The sequence below is a fragment of the Erigeron canadensis genome, chromosome 8 (assembly GCF_010389155.1).
Source record: "Erigeron canadensis isolate Cc75 chromosome 8, C_canadensis_v1, whole genome shotgun sequence".
Lineage (NCBI taxonomy): Eukaryota > Viridiplantae > Streptophyta > Magnoliopsida > Asterales > Asteraceae > Erigeron > Erigeron canadensis.
In genome coordinates this window covers 30,241,703-30,257,419 of record NC_057768.1, presented here as the reverse complement: position 1 = coordinate 30,257,419, position 15,717 = coordinate 30,241,703, and the positions used below count along the sequence as shown (strand labels likewise).

At 32.5% G+C, this 15,717-nt stretch overlaps 3 protein-coding genes across 3 annotated transcripts; all 3 read right to left on the bottom strand.

Annotated features, from left to right (window-relative positions):
* Window positions 1–2,197: 2,197 nt before the first annotated feature.
* On the bottom strand, window positions 2,198–4,579 carry LOC122610597 (QWRF motif-containing protein 2-like). The gene is made up of 6 exons (XM_043783573.1): window positions 3,541–4,579; window positions 3,340–3,459; window positions 2,931–3,047; window positions 2,744–2,839; window positions 2,510–2,617; window positions 2,198–2,266 (listed from the first exon to the last, which is right to left on the bottom strand). The coding sequence occupies exons 1-6, from the start codon at window positions 4,576–4,578 to the stop codon at window positions 2,198–2,200; spliced, it is 1,548 nt and encodes a 515-aa protein (XP_043639508.1). The 5' UTR covers window position 4,579.
* A 6,955-nt stretch (window positions 4,580–11,534) lies between these two features.
* On the bottom strand, window positions 11,535–14,467 carry LOC122580437. The gene is made up of 3 exons (XM_043752709.1): window positions 14,154–14,467; window positions 12,370–12,422; window positions 11,535–12,011 (listed from the first exon to the last, which is right to left on the bottom strand). The coding sequence occupies exons 1-3, from the start codon at window positions 14,233–14,235 to the stop codon at window positions 11,808–11,810; spliced, it is 339 nt and encodes a 112-aa protein (XP_043608644.1). The 5' UTR covers window positions 14,236–14,467; the 3' UTR covers window positions 11,535–11,807.
* Window positions 14,468–14,865: 398 nt separating this feature from the next.
* Window positions 14,866–15,517, bottom strand: LOC122580651 (uncharacterized protein At2g23090-like). The gene is made up of 3 exons (XM_043752919.1): window positions 15,418–15,517; window positions 15,264–15,304; window positions 14,866–15,160 (listed from the first exon to the last, which is right to left on the bottom strand). Exons 1-3 carry the CDS (start codon window positions 15,494–15,496, stop codon window positions 15,029–15,031), a joined length of 252 nt encoding a protein of 83 aa, XP_043608854.1. The 5' UTR covers window positions 15,497–15,517; the 3' UTR covers window positions 14,866–15,028.
* Between the last annotated feature and the right edge of the window lie 200 nt (window positions 15,518–15,717).

Genomic DNA, 15,717 nt, shown 5'->3' with positions numbered 1-15,717 from the left:
TAAATGTACATGTACAGATGTACTTGTTTTTCAGCTTGTGTTTTTTCAACTTTATGACACACTCCACATATTTTATTTTATTTTATTTTTTTCTCTTTTGAACCGCATATGACACACTCCACAATTGGAGCATCGACTTAAGAAATTTGCTTATGCAACTATACAAGTCACTTTCGATTTTTTTAATGCAATGGCGATCACGGCGATGGGTGGTGGTGGCGACGATGATGGCGGTAACAGTATGGTTATTAATATGAATGTAATTGATGTACAAATGGGTAGTGTACTTAGTGGCGAATCTATATTTCAAGTTCATGGGGTCTTTGAAATCCTGATACGATAACTTGGTTGACATTTGACAAAACTAAAAAAAACTGGTCGGGTCGGGAAACAAGATAGCAAAACCTATTTGATAAGATTTTGAAAAAAGACTTTTGTAAATAAACAATACCTTTTAAAACGATTGTTTTCAGTATTTAATAATGTACTAGTTAAACAACCATTCTTAAAGTAATTATACATTTCTCATCCAACGTCATTAAGCTGTTGAATATATTTGTATATTATTTTGATTAGAAACTCTATTGAGTTTTTAAGATATCTACATAAGACTATCAAAGAAAAATAAATACTAATTTTAGTTATCATAATGTATAAAGCCATGTAGTACTTTGTTAAGATACATCAATCATCATACAAAATATACCATTCAAAAGTCAAAACCATATGTACACTTTAAAAGTTAATAAAAGACAATTTTATATTGTATTAATCTCTATATATATAGTCATTAAAAGTAAAAGTAAAAACTCAACTTTGTACGAGTAATAACTATGAGGGTGTAAAAATGAAAATGTAACTAAATACTCTTCTTCCTTAATAGAAAACCTGCAATTAAATTTTTAAAAGGGTTCCAAGCACAATTTTTATGGAGTTCAAATACAATCTATTTAAAGTCTTCTAAATAAATTTAATTCTTTAGGGTGGTCCATTGAACCTCCTGATACTAAGGTAGATACGCCACTGAGTGTACTTATTTGATACTAAGGTAGATACGCCACTGAGTGTACTTATTTTAAGGGTTAAAAGATGTATCTTATAGATGATCTCATTAAGAATATTTTAATTAAATATAATATTTGAAAATTTTTAAATTAGTGGGAAAAAAAAGCGAGAAATAGTTTTGATTGATAACGATGAAAAATATTTTAGGGATATTTTAAATAGAGGGAGTTTGTTTTATAAATGAGTATGTATAATTATCAAATACTTTTTGTTTTATCAAAACATGTTGTGTTTTTATTATTTTTAGTTATTGTTAACAATAAGCTTTGCAACAAACCTCATATAACTCATACAGCCCAAAAGACTTGTAAATTCATAAATCATTGAGCTAAAGTCATGTTTTAGGCCATGGTTTCTAATGCAAAATAAAGTCTTCCATAGTTTTTTGACTTTTAAAACTTGATAAGTGATAGAATAAGAATGCATTTGGTATGTTCTGAGTTTCGTAATAGGAATACTGTATGTTTGAAAGAAAAGATGTAAGACAAACATATGATCTTAAATAAAGTAATTAGATTTATGAACTCAATTTTAATCAAAACGTCCCAAATTTTGCCATTCTATCTTTATGTATCTCATAAAACTATAAACAACGATTCGATATTTCGATCTAACTTGAGAATGTTGGGTTCTACAAGGAACAACCATGATTTTCGACTTGAGCAATTAAAATGAGACAAGAGAAATTAAATTTGACCAGCTTGTACTATTGATGATGGTGAGATAAGAAGGGGTTAACAATCGACAGCCCAATTAATAGTACAACATAAGTGCAACCTGTTTTCACACCAGATGCATCAAGCAAAGTACCAAAAGAAAATTTGAACAACAAAATGATATGTACTTACATTTAAAAATCTAAGAACTTTATTTACGTATATAATTTCTGGCCTACAGATATTGCTCATATATATATCTAATTGGAAGATACAATGGAATTATGAGGTTATGATTCCTACTTTATTTATGAATACAAAGAACATCACACAGCTAGCTAGCTCTATTCCAATCTTCCACCGAAATCAATGAATGAAAAACGAATAATAGCTCGATCTTGAAGGGTTTGGTAATTTACAAGGTGTGTCACGTTAGTAGTCTGTTTTTCAGTAAGTTGTCAAATGGACATCGCTCTTCACCATTGTGACATTGTGGTTGAAGGTATGAGTTGTAATGTGTGTGCTCTTATACTGCAATCCTGCATCTGGTTTATGTAAACAATATCAGTTTCTAAAACAAGAAGATCCCGATCCGTACAATCACATATCAAGGATTTAAAGTTTAACTTAAAAGCCCCTTAAACCAATCCCATAAGCACTCCAAACCTTTATATATGTCTACATATGTATTAAGAGTTTTTCTGGATAAAACTTGTCTAGAAATGGAAGGTTAAGCTTATTTTGGAAGTACAAATTGTCACATTCATGTTCCATTGTTGCAAACTTACCTCCAAAAGTGTCAAAGCTGAGAACAGGTCTTTGCATTGATCAAGCAAAGAACATTCAATTTTCGTTGCGCTCGCAAGTTCAGAGGCTAAAGAATTCACATGCTCAACCTGTGCGAACATTGTCTTAATATTATGGTTATGATAATAGAAAGACAAGTAAAAGAAACAGAAAGTTTAGAAGATGAGAATTTTTTTAGATGGCAAAAAATGTTATAGTACAACCAATTTTGTCACCTTAGTTACTAAAGAGTGTATTGAGACCGAGATTGCCATTGCCTCCATCACGTCAACGGCTGAGCAAATGGCATGTTTCAAGTTAGGGATATCTGTCTGTAAAATCCAAGGATGTTAGACACAAAGTTTGTATACCATTTTTACTTTCTTAGACCGTCAAAGAGATGGACTTTATCAAGATTCATACCTTTGCACCACTTAGAACTGGAAGGCAAAGAGAGCTTGACTCCAAAGCCGTAATAACCCCTGCTAACGAGATGGCGTGATCACCCTCAGTTAGATCCCAGTTATCCAAATACGATATCTGCATATTGTTTACATACACAAAAATACCCCAAATTTAGGTTACAAATAGATGAGATGCAGAACAATTACATACAATGCCAAGCAGGGCCGTTCGGGCCAGCTTTCCCTCTTGTGGTATGTGAGATGAGCTATCAATCAGCCTATGGGTTGTGGGTTCTAGTCCCATGGCAGACTTACATTATGTACATATGTCTTAAGTTTTGCGACTTTCTAAAAAAAAATTACCAAGCAGGGAGATCGATTGCTAATTTACAAGAAATCAGAACGAAAAGAATCACATTGTCGATCACCTGTTTTTTCAGAACAGAATGCAACTTCAAATTCATCTTCATTTGTTGTATTGCTGTTCGTTTGGAAATGACAGAATTCCACAATTTCGATATAGTCACCCATGCGTTATACAGCCTTTTCTGAAACAGATCATCATGTTTACACACAAAGCATAATAAAAAGAGTATAATTCAAACCATAAAGTACAGAGTGTTTGTTACTTGTGTAGCTGCTTGTTGGGCCGCCGTAGCAGCTTCTGCTCTAGCATTTGCAAACCGCCATTGCAAATGTTTGTTATGTAACATTCTCAACACATGTGCATCATCAAGCTTTTTCTCTGCCACCTTCCCTCTCCTTGCATCAACAGTAGTAGGAAAACTCAGAATCGAAGGCATGTTACCCAAATTATTAGTACATCCTACTCCATTACGCGTTTTAGATATTTTTGGACCGTTGTCTAAAGCCTTGGATCCTGACATTACCTTAGTACTACTACTGTTCCTCAACAATGGGGGTGATGAAACTGAAACCGGATCTGTTTGGACTCGTTTAAGAAGATTAATAGTCTCTTGCCAAAACCTGGCTGGCACTACTATAGCCCGAGGACCCCCTCCACGTACATTATCAGAAATTCCATGATCAGAATCATCAGAATCACATTCAATATCTGCGGTTAAGGACTTTCTTAACTCCTTTATAGCTTCTGATGTTCTCATTTTCATTTTTTCGCTCTCAAAATCTACGCTCATTGTCATAAAACTTCCTTTATTTTTTGATCTTGTAGAACTCCTGGTTGGCGTCCCACGAGCCTTTTTCTTTTCATATGTACCTCTTGAGACATTATTATTTATTGGATTTGAAACTTTGCTAACAGGAAGAGCAAATGATTCACCTTGAAATGAAACAGACAAACTCCTTATAGAGCTTTTTGTTACATTGCCAGAATAGCGTCGTTCAACTGATTGATCTCGCTTCCTAGGAGTATAAAGAGAATTAGAAGATGACGACGTTGTAGTAGAAGAAGAAGATGATGAAGAGGAAGTCATTGTTTTGGTATCAAAATTTGAGGACGGAGTAGAAGTCAAGTAACGTGAGGCGACGATATTCTTAGATATTGGCCCTCGTGGAAGAGGGGGAGGAGGAGCATTGTTGTCGTTCCTTGAAGGCGATAGAGGCGCACGCTTCGGCTTTGTTGGTGCCGCGGCCGGTGTCACCTTAGAATTAGCTGGTGGTTTTGTCAAAGACATAGTAGCAACCATTGTCTTACATTCATTAACTAAAATTTAGCAAAGCAAAACACAAAAACTAATGGAAGAGGGGATTTTGTTGAAGGTATAATTAAGAGTGTGTGAGATTATGTGGTTATATATAATCCATTTTACATTTTGGGTGTGAAATCTTGATATAGACGTTAGAACAAACTAATAACAATGTGTTCATTTGTAATTAAGTTTGTATGTACAAGGAAGAAATTTGTGTACGTACACAAAAAGAAGTTACTAAAGAGTAAACTTTTCCTTTTCTTTTGTTATATCTATAAACAAAGGTAATATACTTATGATATACTAGTTCATTGTAAATTTCATTTATTTATAAAGATTACAAGGATCATTGTAAATAAATAAAGATGAAAGAATGAATTAACAATAACAAATATGTAATACGTGAACCTAACATAAGGTTATCTTCAATAAGGTTATCTCGTGTCCTTAGGCATCCCTGGATATCTTTTACCGTTGAAAATTATCCAAAACTAATGATTTTTTGAAGGATGTCTTTACCTAAGGGCATACCCTTACTTGTCCTTACTTAATATATTTTTGTTTTTAGTTGAAGGTAAAGGATATGTAAGGATGATTGTATAGTTGGAGATAAAATTATAGAATTTGAAAGATTTATAAGTATGTATAAGAATTTATAAGGATATGATGTGGCACCTAAAGGACGACTAAGAACGTACTTATCATTAGGGATAGCCTAAATGAAAATCTGATGATGGACCAATAAAGATACTACATTTTCCCGAATCGTACATGTACAAATCTTTTTTTTCCTTATTAGTAAAGTTCTAATGTAAATTCAGCATTGAGTTGAACATGCCATATTAAGAAATACATAGTATAAATGTTTAATTCATTGATGATTCGGTGGTAGACCAGTACCTCCTATATTTCAACCCACAAAGTATACAACCTACTCTTCTAGGTATCAAAAAGTTGCATATATATATATGGATTTATTCATTTATCAATTAAGTAATTTGTTTTTATCCTTTCCAAAAAAACTAGTTTGTTTTTATATCTCAAGATATACATAATGTCCACCAAGTTCACCTTAGGCCACAAGTCACGCCATTTTAAAGCTTTTGGGGCATTAATAAACAACCAATCTTTTAAATAAATCGGGGTACAATTAAGCCGAATCGAGCCGGGTTTGACCTTTTGGTACAGCTCGAGCTGAGCTCGGGCTTATTCAAACTGGAACTCATGATGTAATAAAGAAGCCCGGGTTCGACTCAAAATCGGCTCTTTAACCACTGGTGCATTGTTAATGGAATTTATCGTCCTGGACAGAATTTTATGAAGGATGATCATGATCATATGTAAAAAAATGTAAACGAGTTAATGTTCAACTAAGCTCGGTAAGTGATTAAAACTAAGCTTGATTATCAAATGAAAAAAATTCATTAGATGCTAAATTAAGTATACATATAAAAGTGCGTTTAGGCTCGCGTACTTAATCGAGTTATGCATTTGAAGTTCGAGCTTGGACTCGATTTATATACGAGTCAATGGTTAAGCTTGAATTTGGCTTGAACTCACTTAGGCTCAACCTGAAACGAACGAGTCGAATTCGAATAGTTTTTTAGTAGATTTGACTCATTTTACACCCCTATCAATATTGGTTGCTTTTGGCAACGTTTATGAATCCCGTAGATAATAATATCGCGACATACGAAGCTACTGATGTTACCCAGTATTAGTATGTTACATATTACTGCCGTTAAAAAAAAAGTATGTTACATACTACATGGTTCTTATTTATTGATTTTCAAAATATCATAACCGTTAAAACCGGCTAAACAAATTTGGCTTATTGCTTTTAACTGAATTTGTTTGGTTTGGACCGTTTGTAAGACATTAATCTCTTTTTATCAATTTGAACAAGATTTTCAAAATATCATATACGTTCCTATTAACGAGTCATATACCCGCGTAATGCGGCGGCGATGGCGGTAGCGGCGTGGGGGTGGTGGTGGCGGCGGTGGTTGCAATAGTTGGTGGCGATAACGGTTGATGGGGAGGGCAATAGTGGTAAATGTAAAAATACTTGATGCTAAACGAGGTATTTAAGGATTGAGGGTTCACTTAACGTGCATAAAAAGATCGTACATTTTCATATTAAAAGTTCAATTCATCCCTAGATATTATGGTAAGTATACAACTACTTAATTCACCTTAACGAAAATTTTTAGGGTTTCGTTTAGTAAAACTTTTTTTTACATAGAAGTATAAATAATTGAAGGAGTAACTCACCAAGCTTAATCTAAAATTATCTTTTTTATTATCAGGAGATAGAACTTGCACACCCAACAGATACAAAACAAATGTGAGTATGTTGGAAAGAATAATCAATATCTCTTCTTTAGGTAATAACGATCATCATGAGAGAGATATTTAGTCAACTTCAAAAGTGAATGACTAATTTACTCATACTACAAAACTGAATAAAAGTAGGATGCCAGTAATACTTCTTAAACTCTTACGAGTCAGAAGTCGGTTGTTAAAAAAACGAGTCGATTCATTAAATGACTCATTTTTATCCAGACTCTTACGAGTCACTATGTGAACTTGACCGTGTCACGAGTCGTAAACATATAACTATTGTAGTTTAATACGAGTACTATGTTTATATATTATATTAGTCTTAATGCTCATACGATGTACGGATTATATAATATTTGATTATACATTTATATATATATATATACAGGGAATTGAGAATATGTGTCTATTAAGTACCTAAGTTTGGATACAGATCTTTTCACATGTTATATGAAACACCATGAATTGTATAATATATTTGTTTAATTAGATGTTTAAAACTTAGTATAAATCTTATCTCTTAAGATAGTTGTATTAGGTATTGATGTTAACATTATATATATATATATAAAAGGGGTGGGATAAATTGAGTCTAGCTAATTCGAGTCCAAAAAAAGTCTATGTAACTTACACATGTGTAAGTGAACTCCGACCACCACCACCACCACCACCACCATCATCATCTCCGGCCACCACCATGATCCTCCGGTGACGGCGATCATCTCCGGCGAGACTTACACATGTGTAAGTTAACTTTCCGACGATGATGGTAGCTGGTGGTGGTTGTCAAAAATTATGATTCGGAGCGAGCTTCGCCCTTAAGGATATTCATAAACCAAAGCTGGTGGGGTGATAGGTCATAGTGTGATAGGTCATAGAGGGTGATAGGTCATAGTGTGATAGGGGGAGATGGAAGAAAATCAATGGACTTTTTTTGGACTCAAAATAAGCTGGACTCATTTTATCTTTCCCATATATATATATATATATATATTAAATCTAAAGATTAGTTTGACCAAAGTGACACATGTCATGCAAGAAATGCGCCAAATGTCGATTAAATTATATATATATATATATATATTAATAAATCTAAAGAAATAAATTTATAGAAAGATTAGCATTTGATTAGAATTAGGTAATTATGAATTAGAATCTTTTTTTAATTATACCAAAAGTGACACATGTCATGCAAGCAATGTGCCAAGTGTCAATAAAAAAAATTCACAATCCTGTTTTAGTATATTGGTAGATATTATACTTAATTTGCTATATTATTTTGTGTGTTATCTATGTAATTTTGATCATTTTATTGCGAAATTAGAGATAAATTGTAGGTTTATGTCTCAAAAGTATTGAATATTTAATATTTTGGTAAATTTATTAAGATAACGAACTTATATTTTGCATCTAGAGACATCACACATATATAATTATGCTATATTATGTAGTACTTCAAAATGTCTTGACTCTTACGAGTCGAGTTACGAACCAAAAATCTTTTTTTCTAGTCAAGTCAAAAGTTATGAATCGACAACTATAGATGACACCACTATTATCTCAACTTAACAACTAAGAGAAAAATGCACCTCATTTGATTATATATAATATGCAATTTTGCATGATTGATTATTAATAAACCATATAATTAATCAAATATTTGATCATTAGTTAAGCAGAAAATATAATGATTATTTGGCCCCCAAAAAGGATTGCGGTTTTAGATTCTTGGGAATCGACTTAATCTTTCTCATCAAATTCAACATGTTTATAATATTAGTAATAATGTACAAAAATATTTTAAACAAAGTTTAAAATGTTACACCTTACACGGACTAGTTGTTTTGAGAAAGATGAAAGCATATATATTATAACTAAACTGAAAAGGTTAATGGGAAAATTAGATTTAACTGCGTAAATTAAACCCATGATATTAAGAGTTTAGAGTTGATCGATAGCTTAGAGAATACTTGTAGTTTTAAAGTAAAGGTGTTTTGTTAACTAACACGGGTATATCATTAACAACTTTTGATAGTGATGAATGAGGTGATCCTTGCTTAATCCCATGGTTAACTTTCTCAAATCACACAATCATCATCACTAATATCACTGTCACGTGTTTTTAGATTAGTTTAGTTATTTCCAATTATATTTTAGGGCCTTGCCCTGTGATGATACAATCAAAAAGCCACCACTTGCGCCAATACAATAAAAAAAACCCCAAAACGAAGAAAATCTATAGCGAGCATAAAATGTCACATAGGCCGCTATGCCTATGCGACAAAAAAAGTTGACTAAACCTGAGAGTATTTGGTAGGCCGAAATGGAAAGAGAAGAAAGAAAATGAGAAAGACTCTCTTGTTTGTTTACGATGGAGAATGAGAATGAAAAAGTTAAAATCATTTCCATTCTCTTCATTATCTATAAATGGTAGAAAATGAGTGCAAAACAAATTCATTTTTTTGTATATACCAAACAACATAATTCATTTTCTTCTTAAATATTCATTTCTTTCCCACTATTTTTATTCTCTATTACATTTACATTCTCAATAATTTTCTCCCACCAAACGCCTTATAGTGTGAAAAAAAAAAGATGCATTGGAATCGGTTTGAATTGGTTAAGTTGAATTCAACACAAATTGCGGCATGATTTAAGCCGATTAGGGTTCGGTAATAGTAACTGTTGGATTTTTATTAACCAAAAAGATGTTCATTCCATGAATAAACATAGTTCACTAATCTAGGGATATATTTGAAAATCTTTTATAAGTGTAGGGTTTAAATTGTAAATAATTAAAAACGTTTAATTATTTAAATACAAATCTTTTATTATACTAAAACATAGTTGCTCTAATAACTTATCGACCATTCGAAATTCTCGATTTCTTAATGTTGACTTTTGTTTTCAATTTTGATTTTAATTTACACTTTTTTGTTTTCCATCACCAATTTACACTTTTTACCCAATAATTTTAATAAATAAATAAATAATAATAATAGCTAAACTAAAGCATAGTTGCTCTAATAATTTATCGACCAATCACAATTATCAATTTCTTAATGTTGACTTTTGTTTTTAATTTTGACTTTAATTTACACTTTTTTATTTTCCATCACCAATATACACTTTTTAACCAATAATTTTAATAAATAAATAATAATAGTTAATATATATCTCATAGTTTCCTTCTCTCTCTCCCTCTCCTCTTGGTGCCGACCTACGTGGGACCCCATGGGTTTGTCGACCCATGGTTCGACTCATGGTGCTTGATGTCCGATCTCATTTTTGACCCGATTTGCGGTTCCGACCCGCGAATCATTTCCAAATCTATTTTTGGAAACTTTTAATTATTTTCATTTCTAGTGGATTTCTTGTTATTTATATAAAGTTCAATTAAGCCCTCCTCATTCTTTGTGTGCGACCCTAATGGTTTATAGATACGCAACCATATAAGTATATTGAAATATTTTCATAATTACAACAGTATCTAATGTCCTTTGTTCTACGATAGACATCTATCTACTAGTCTGGTTTTGATATCTGTCTAATACAAACCTTTAACCTAGCTATGTATGTTGATTTATAAAATTCTCCCAAAGTAACACTACTATGTCTTTTAATAAGTTAAATGATATTCTTAGAAAAAGAATATGGAGTATGGTGAGTAAGTGGCAATAACACAAAAATACAAAATGGGTTGTTGATAAGTGATAGAGACCACAAGTCCACAACTACTCGGAATAGAAATGGATAAAGTAACAAAATATAACTTCATATTGAAGGATGTTTTCTTGAATGTAGGGTCCAAGCCATATGATTGTGGTGCCGTACCAACCTACTAAACTAGTCAATGTTACCGGAAAAATAAGCAGATGTTTCTATTTCTATTACCAGCTTGAAACAATAGCACAACTACTTGCAATGTGTCAAATAAAGGTCACATTTGAGTTGGGTAGTTTCGTGTTATTCACGTTGGTTATTTAAGTATGAAAAATGACTGGTAGTATTGAAACATGCATGGTTTTTAAGATATATCTAAAAGTTTGATTAGAATATGTCGTAAATTTAAGGATAAGTTATAGAAGAAGTGAACCTTTAAATTTCAACCATCTAAACCAAATGGGCTTACCATTATGGGCTTGCCATTAGCTATCCCATTAAGTCTAAAAGTGTCCACCTATATAAACTTGGCAAAAACAACACTAGAACTAACTTGTCAATGATTCTTTTAATTAAAAATGATCAAGATTCTCACCAATAATATATAGCTTAAAAAACCATTACAATGTTGGTTTAGGGTCAAGCAGCCATTTCCCACGCAAGAAGTTTCAGGTTCAAACCATAATTTAAACATATGTTGAGATAAGAAGGGAAATGATTTACAATTAGCCAAAAAGGAAATCCCAATGTAAGGAAAAAACTAAAACAACTTTGAAGCATAAGGTAGGTGCTGTTCGATGAACAAGCTGCTTAGCTGCAATGGTCATGTACATAGGTCCTCCAATAGACATATGTCTAAGAACACAGTCACAAACTTGAGTTACATTCTATCCACTTTGATGTTATTAGAATAAAACTGCGCTAATAATCCATGTATCGAACTGGAATTGCAGATGACATCTTCTGTATGAAAATGAAATACGAATATTGAGAGGTTACATTTAGTTCCCTTCAGAGATTATTTTCCATAAAAGAAGGTGAACGCCTGGGCGTGCTGCAAATGCACGAGGCCTAAAAGCCTAATCATAACAAGTGAGCAAAGCTTACAGTTACTAGTCAATTATGAAACTTATTTAGAAGATTTCATAATATACATGTTCTATTAGTGACATATTTCAAGATCATAACCATGGGTTTAAGACATTTGGCTAATTTACCTACTAAGGATGAAAAACATCCCCATCATCAGGGTCATTTGGTTCAGGAGACGGGGGCTTGGGGATATAAGGCATAAGAGGAACGTCATGTTGAACGGGCCCATGTTTTATTGCTGCCTTTGAACTTGGAACCGGATCAATCTTGTGATAATCTAACAAATCAATGTTACTTGCATTGCCCTCATAAGGATCAGCATTCATATTCTCCTGTGGGATTTAACATCATGAATAAGCTGAACAAATGCGTATAACACTAAACATGACCTGTCCAAATAACCTATGTATACTACTACCACGAGCGGTACTAAAGGGGGGGCAAGGGGGTCCAATGCCCCCCTCCAAATTTAAATTTTGTCATGTATTTTTAAATTTTTCATAAATTTTTAAAAAATTTCTATAGGTTTTTAACATTTTGGCCCCTTTTAGATTTATTTTTCATAAGTTTTCTAAGTTTGACCCCTTTGGAATTTTTTCCTGGTACCGCCTCTGACTACTACTACTTCCAAATCTTCTAAACCATGAAAATCAAATGTGTCCAAGACTCGAAATAGACATCATTATGTACCTTGAGCTTCCTGCACTTGTGTACATTAAGTTTTATGCTTGCTTCTTCATGGCCTGATGCAAAAGGGAACGAAAAAGAAATAAGCTAGTCAATTTTGTCATAAGCACCTCTCACTCTCTTCTCCGAATAAAATAAAAATTAACAATGTACTTCCAATTATATGGTTTTGTCTACAGAAATTTAAATTCTCTTATATTGATTTTCAATATTACCTATTTATCAATTTATCAACAATGGCAATGCATGAAAAATGTAAGAGGTAATAATCCATGTAGTCAGTTGTGAGGATCTTGCATACAAATGCAAATTAGACCATGTACGGTCCATCAAGATGTATAGTTTAAAAACCGTGTGCGTTAACGTTTCAAGATGTAGCTGCGCGGAAGATCCGTGCAACAAACCAATGGGGGTGGTTTTATTTGCTATATGTTATAGATCAAGTTATAGGATAACCTTAAACCTAAGTTGGACTTACATTAGAATCGAGTTTTTGTTATAATATATGTTACACATGCGTCTCAATCCTAGTTTGACTTTTCGAGTCTTAACTTTTCAACTTAAACCGTTTTGTTTTTGTTATTTAACCTTTGATATAAGTTATATGATAGATTGGGTTTTAAATATACTTTTCATTGATATAACTTTCATCAACCACTATATAATACAAATAACGACATTTAAGGTCAAGATTAAGAGAAAAAGACTTTAAAAGTCAAACTAGGACAACTAAAATAGAACAGAGAGAATATGATTTTCATTAACTATTATATAATATAAACAATGTTACTTATGGTTTGTTAATCAAACGACATGAACAAGGCCTCATACGTGTTCGTTCATTCAGTTTGTTAATGATATACCTCCGGATCCGGTGTAAAGAAACCAATTATGTCTCCTCCATGTTCAAAAATAGTTTTTCACATATCAAGAATTATATGATTGGTTAATCAGTGTTTAATTTACGCTTAATCTCTATGTGTGTGTGTGTGTGTGTGTATGGTTCATGTTTTGCTCCGAACCAACACGATTTGATGTGATTGGGACATTTATAGTAGGTTAAAAGACTCAAGCCAGTGTGAGGTTAAGCCACTTGGTAGAGGCTATTGACTCTTGGGTAGAGACAAAGATTCATTACTTGGCAATGTAGTAGTATAAAATTATTTAGTGTAACTTAGTAGTATACTATATATCTTCAGAAAGGTAAAAAAATGGTATATAAGACCCAACATGACTTTAAATTCGCCATTGCAAATGTATCATTTCACCAATTTGAGACTTACATATAAGATGTTGTGGATAAATTATCCGTCCCTACAACATATATATATATAAAAATCTTATCTTTTATGATAACTAGTGACTAAATTTTTGTTAGGAGCAAGGTCGGCCCAATATTGCCATATAGGCGGTTGCCTAAGGCCCCCACTTTTAAAAGGTCTCCAGTTTGGGCTTGTGAATAATTATTAAATTTTACTTTTGGGCTTGTTATTACTTGGATCAGTTGCATGCTTTAAATTTTTGGGGCATTTAGGCTTGGCTGATATAAATCATCAGTTATGACTTATGAACACAAGCCATTCTATTGATTTTTGAAAATTGCAAACTACTCGCCGATAATCATCTATGAAATGACTACCAGGCTTCTCAATTGGATATTTTCAAAAATTGTTTTTTATTTTCCAGCCATGGATGTAAACTTAGAAACTAAAGCTAGTATAGACATTTAGAATAGATTAAATTTGATGTTAAATTATGTTTATAAAAAAAGAGTAGAGAGAACTTACGAGGAAAGGAAGGCGAACAAAGGCAAATCATCAAAGCAGTTCCAAACACCAACAACAAAACCCATAATCCAAAAGCTTTCATGATAGATGATGATCAAATTCAAAGATGGATCTTTTTTCCCATAACTATCTAGCTAGCTAGTAATTAAAACTGAATAACTAAGAAAACCAAATTAAGTCGAACATAAAATCCGGAAAGTGTTTGGGGGCTATTGATCTAATATAATTAAGAGAAATGACATAGAGTGTAGTAATGTACAACCCATCAAAAGCTAACTAGGTAGCTAGAAAAATCCGTTGATAGATATGAGTGTAGCGGTGGGATGTATATATGATTATGATGCCTAATTCATTACTGACTGGCAACTAATTGGGGGGATGGCTTTATTTGCAGAGATGCATGCAACAATTTAATGCCATGGAGATATGGGCCATATTAATTTCTTTGGACACATTTGATTTTCACTATTCCGCCCGTCGATGTGAAATGAGTTATGTAATCCAATTTTTTTATATCACTGTAAATAATTTCATTAAGAATATTATTGATATAATATTTTGAGATAGTTAATTTAGTAAACAAAAAAAATGTTAATTTAAATATTTTAGATGTCGAAAAGTTAAAAAAAAAAAAAAAAATGAAAAAAGAAAAATAATTTATATTATAATGAGATAAAGATATCCTATAAACAAAAACGTACATATTCACATTCCACGTTACAACAATAATTGTACTCGATCCAGCTCCATACTAGATTAATACAAGAGTAAATTACATAAACCGTCTCTATGGTGAAGCGTAATAATCAAACTTGATCAAATGTTTCGAATTATGTCACATTAGCTGAAGTTTGATCTTAAGGACCTTCTTATCATCATTTATTAAGATTATTATTAAGAAGAGGGAAACAAGTGTAGACATGAGCTTTCGGGTGTTTTGCTTCGGCATGTTCCCGACATTTCACCTCTGATGTTGTACAAACAAATGTTTGCATACATACCTTGCACTGGTTGAAGTTAGACATAAAACACGATCATTTTTGTTAATTCGCAAAAATTGATGAGATACCCAATAATTATATATTATAAGCTAGACGATTAATAACCAACCTGAATGTTCATAGCTTTCTTGTTGGCTTCAAGCTGACTACCTATGTAATTTATACATAGATCGATCAAATAAGAACACGGCCTATAGATATGTAAGCAAATAACTTACGACGATGAAATACATAAAAATGTACGAGTGGATCGATAAGTGTACCTTTGCTGGCAGCACTTTTGGATTTCTCTAAGTTCCTCTCACGTGCCATTTTTGCCTTCTGACCATTTCCTCCACCCATTTCTACCTTAATTAATTCCTAAATCACTCACTACCAAATTTTAGAACTCGAATTTGATAAGTTGGCTTGTAAGGGAACTATATATGGGGGCCTTTAGGTGATCAAGAGGATTTTGTGGGACTCAATATATATATATATATATGTACAAGAAAAGCGTGTGGGCATGCTAAACATGGTTAGTTCGGGGATGTACTCATATATCTACTTTTTTATATCGAGAA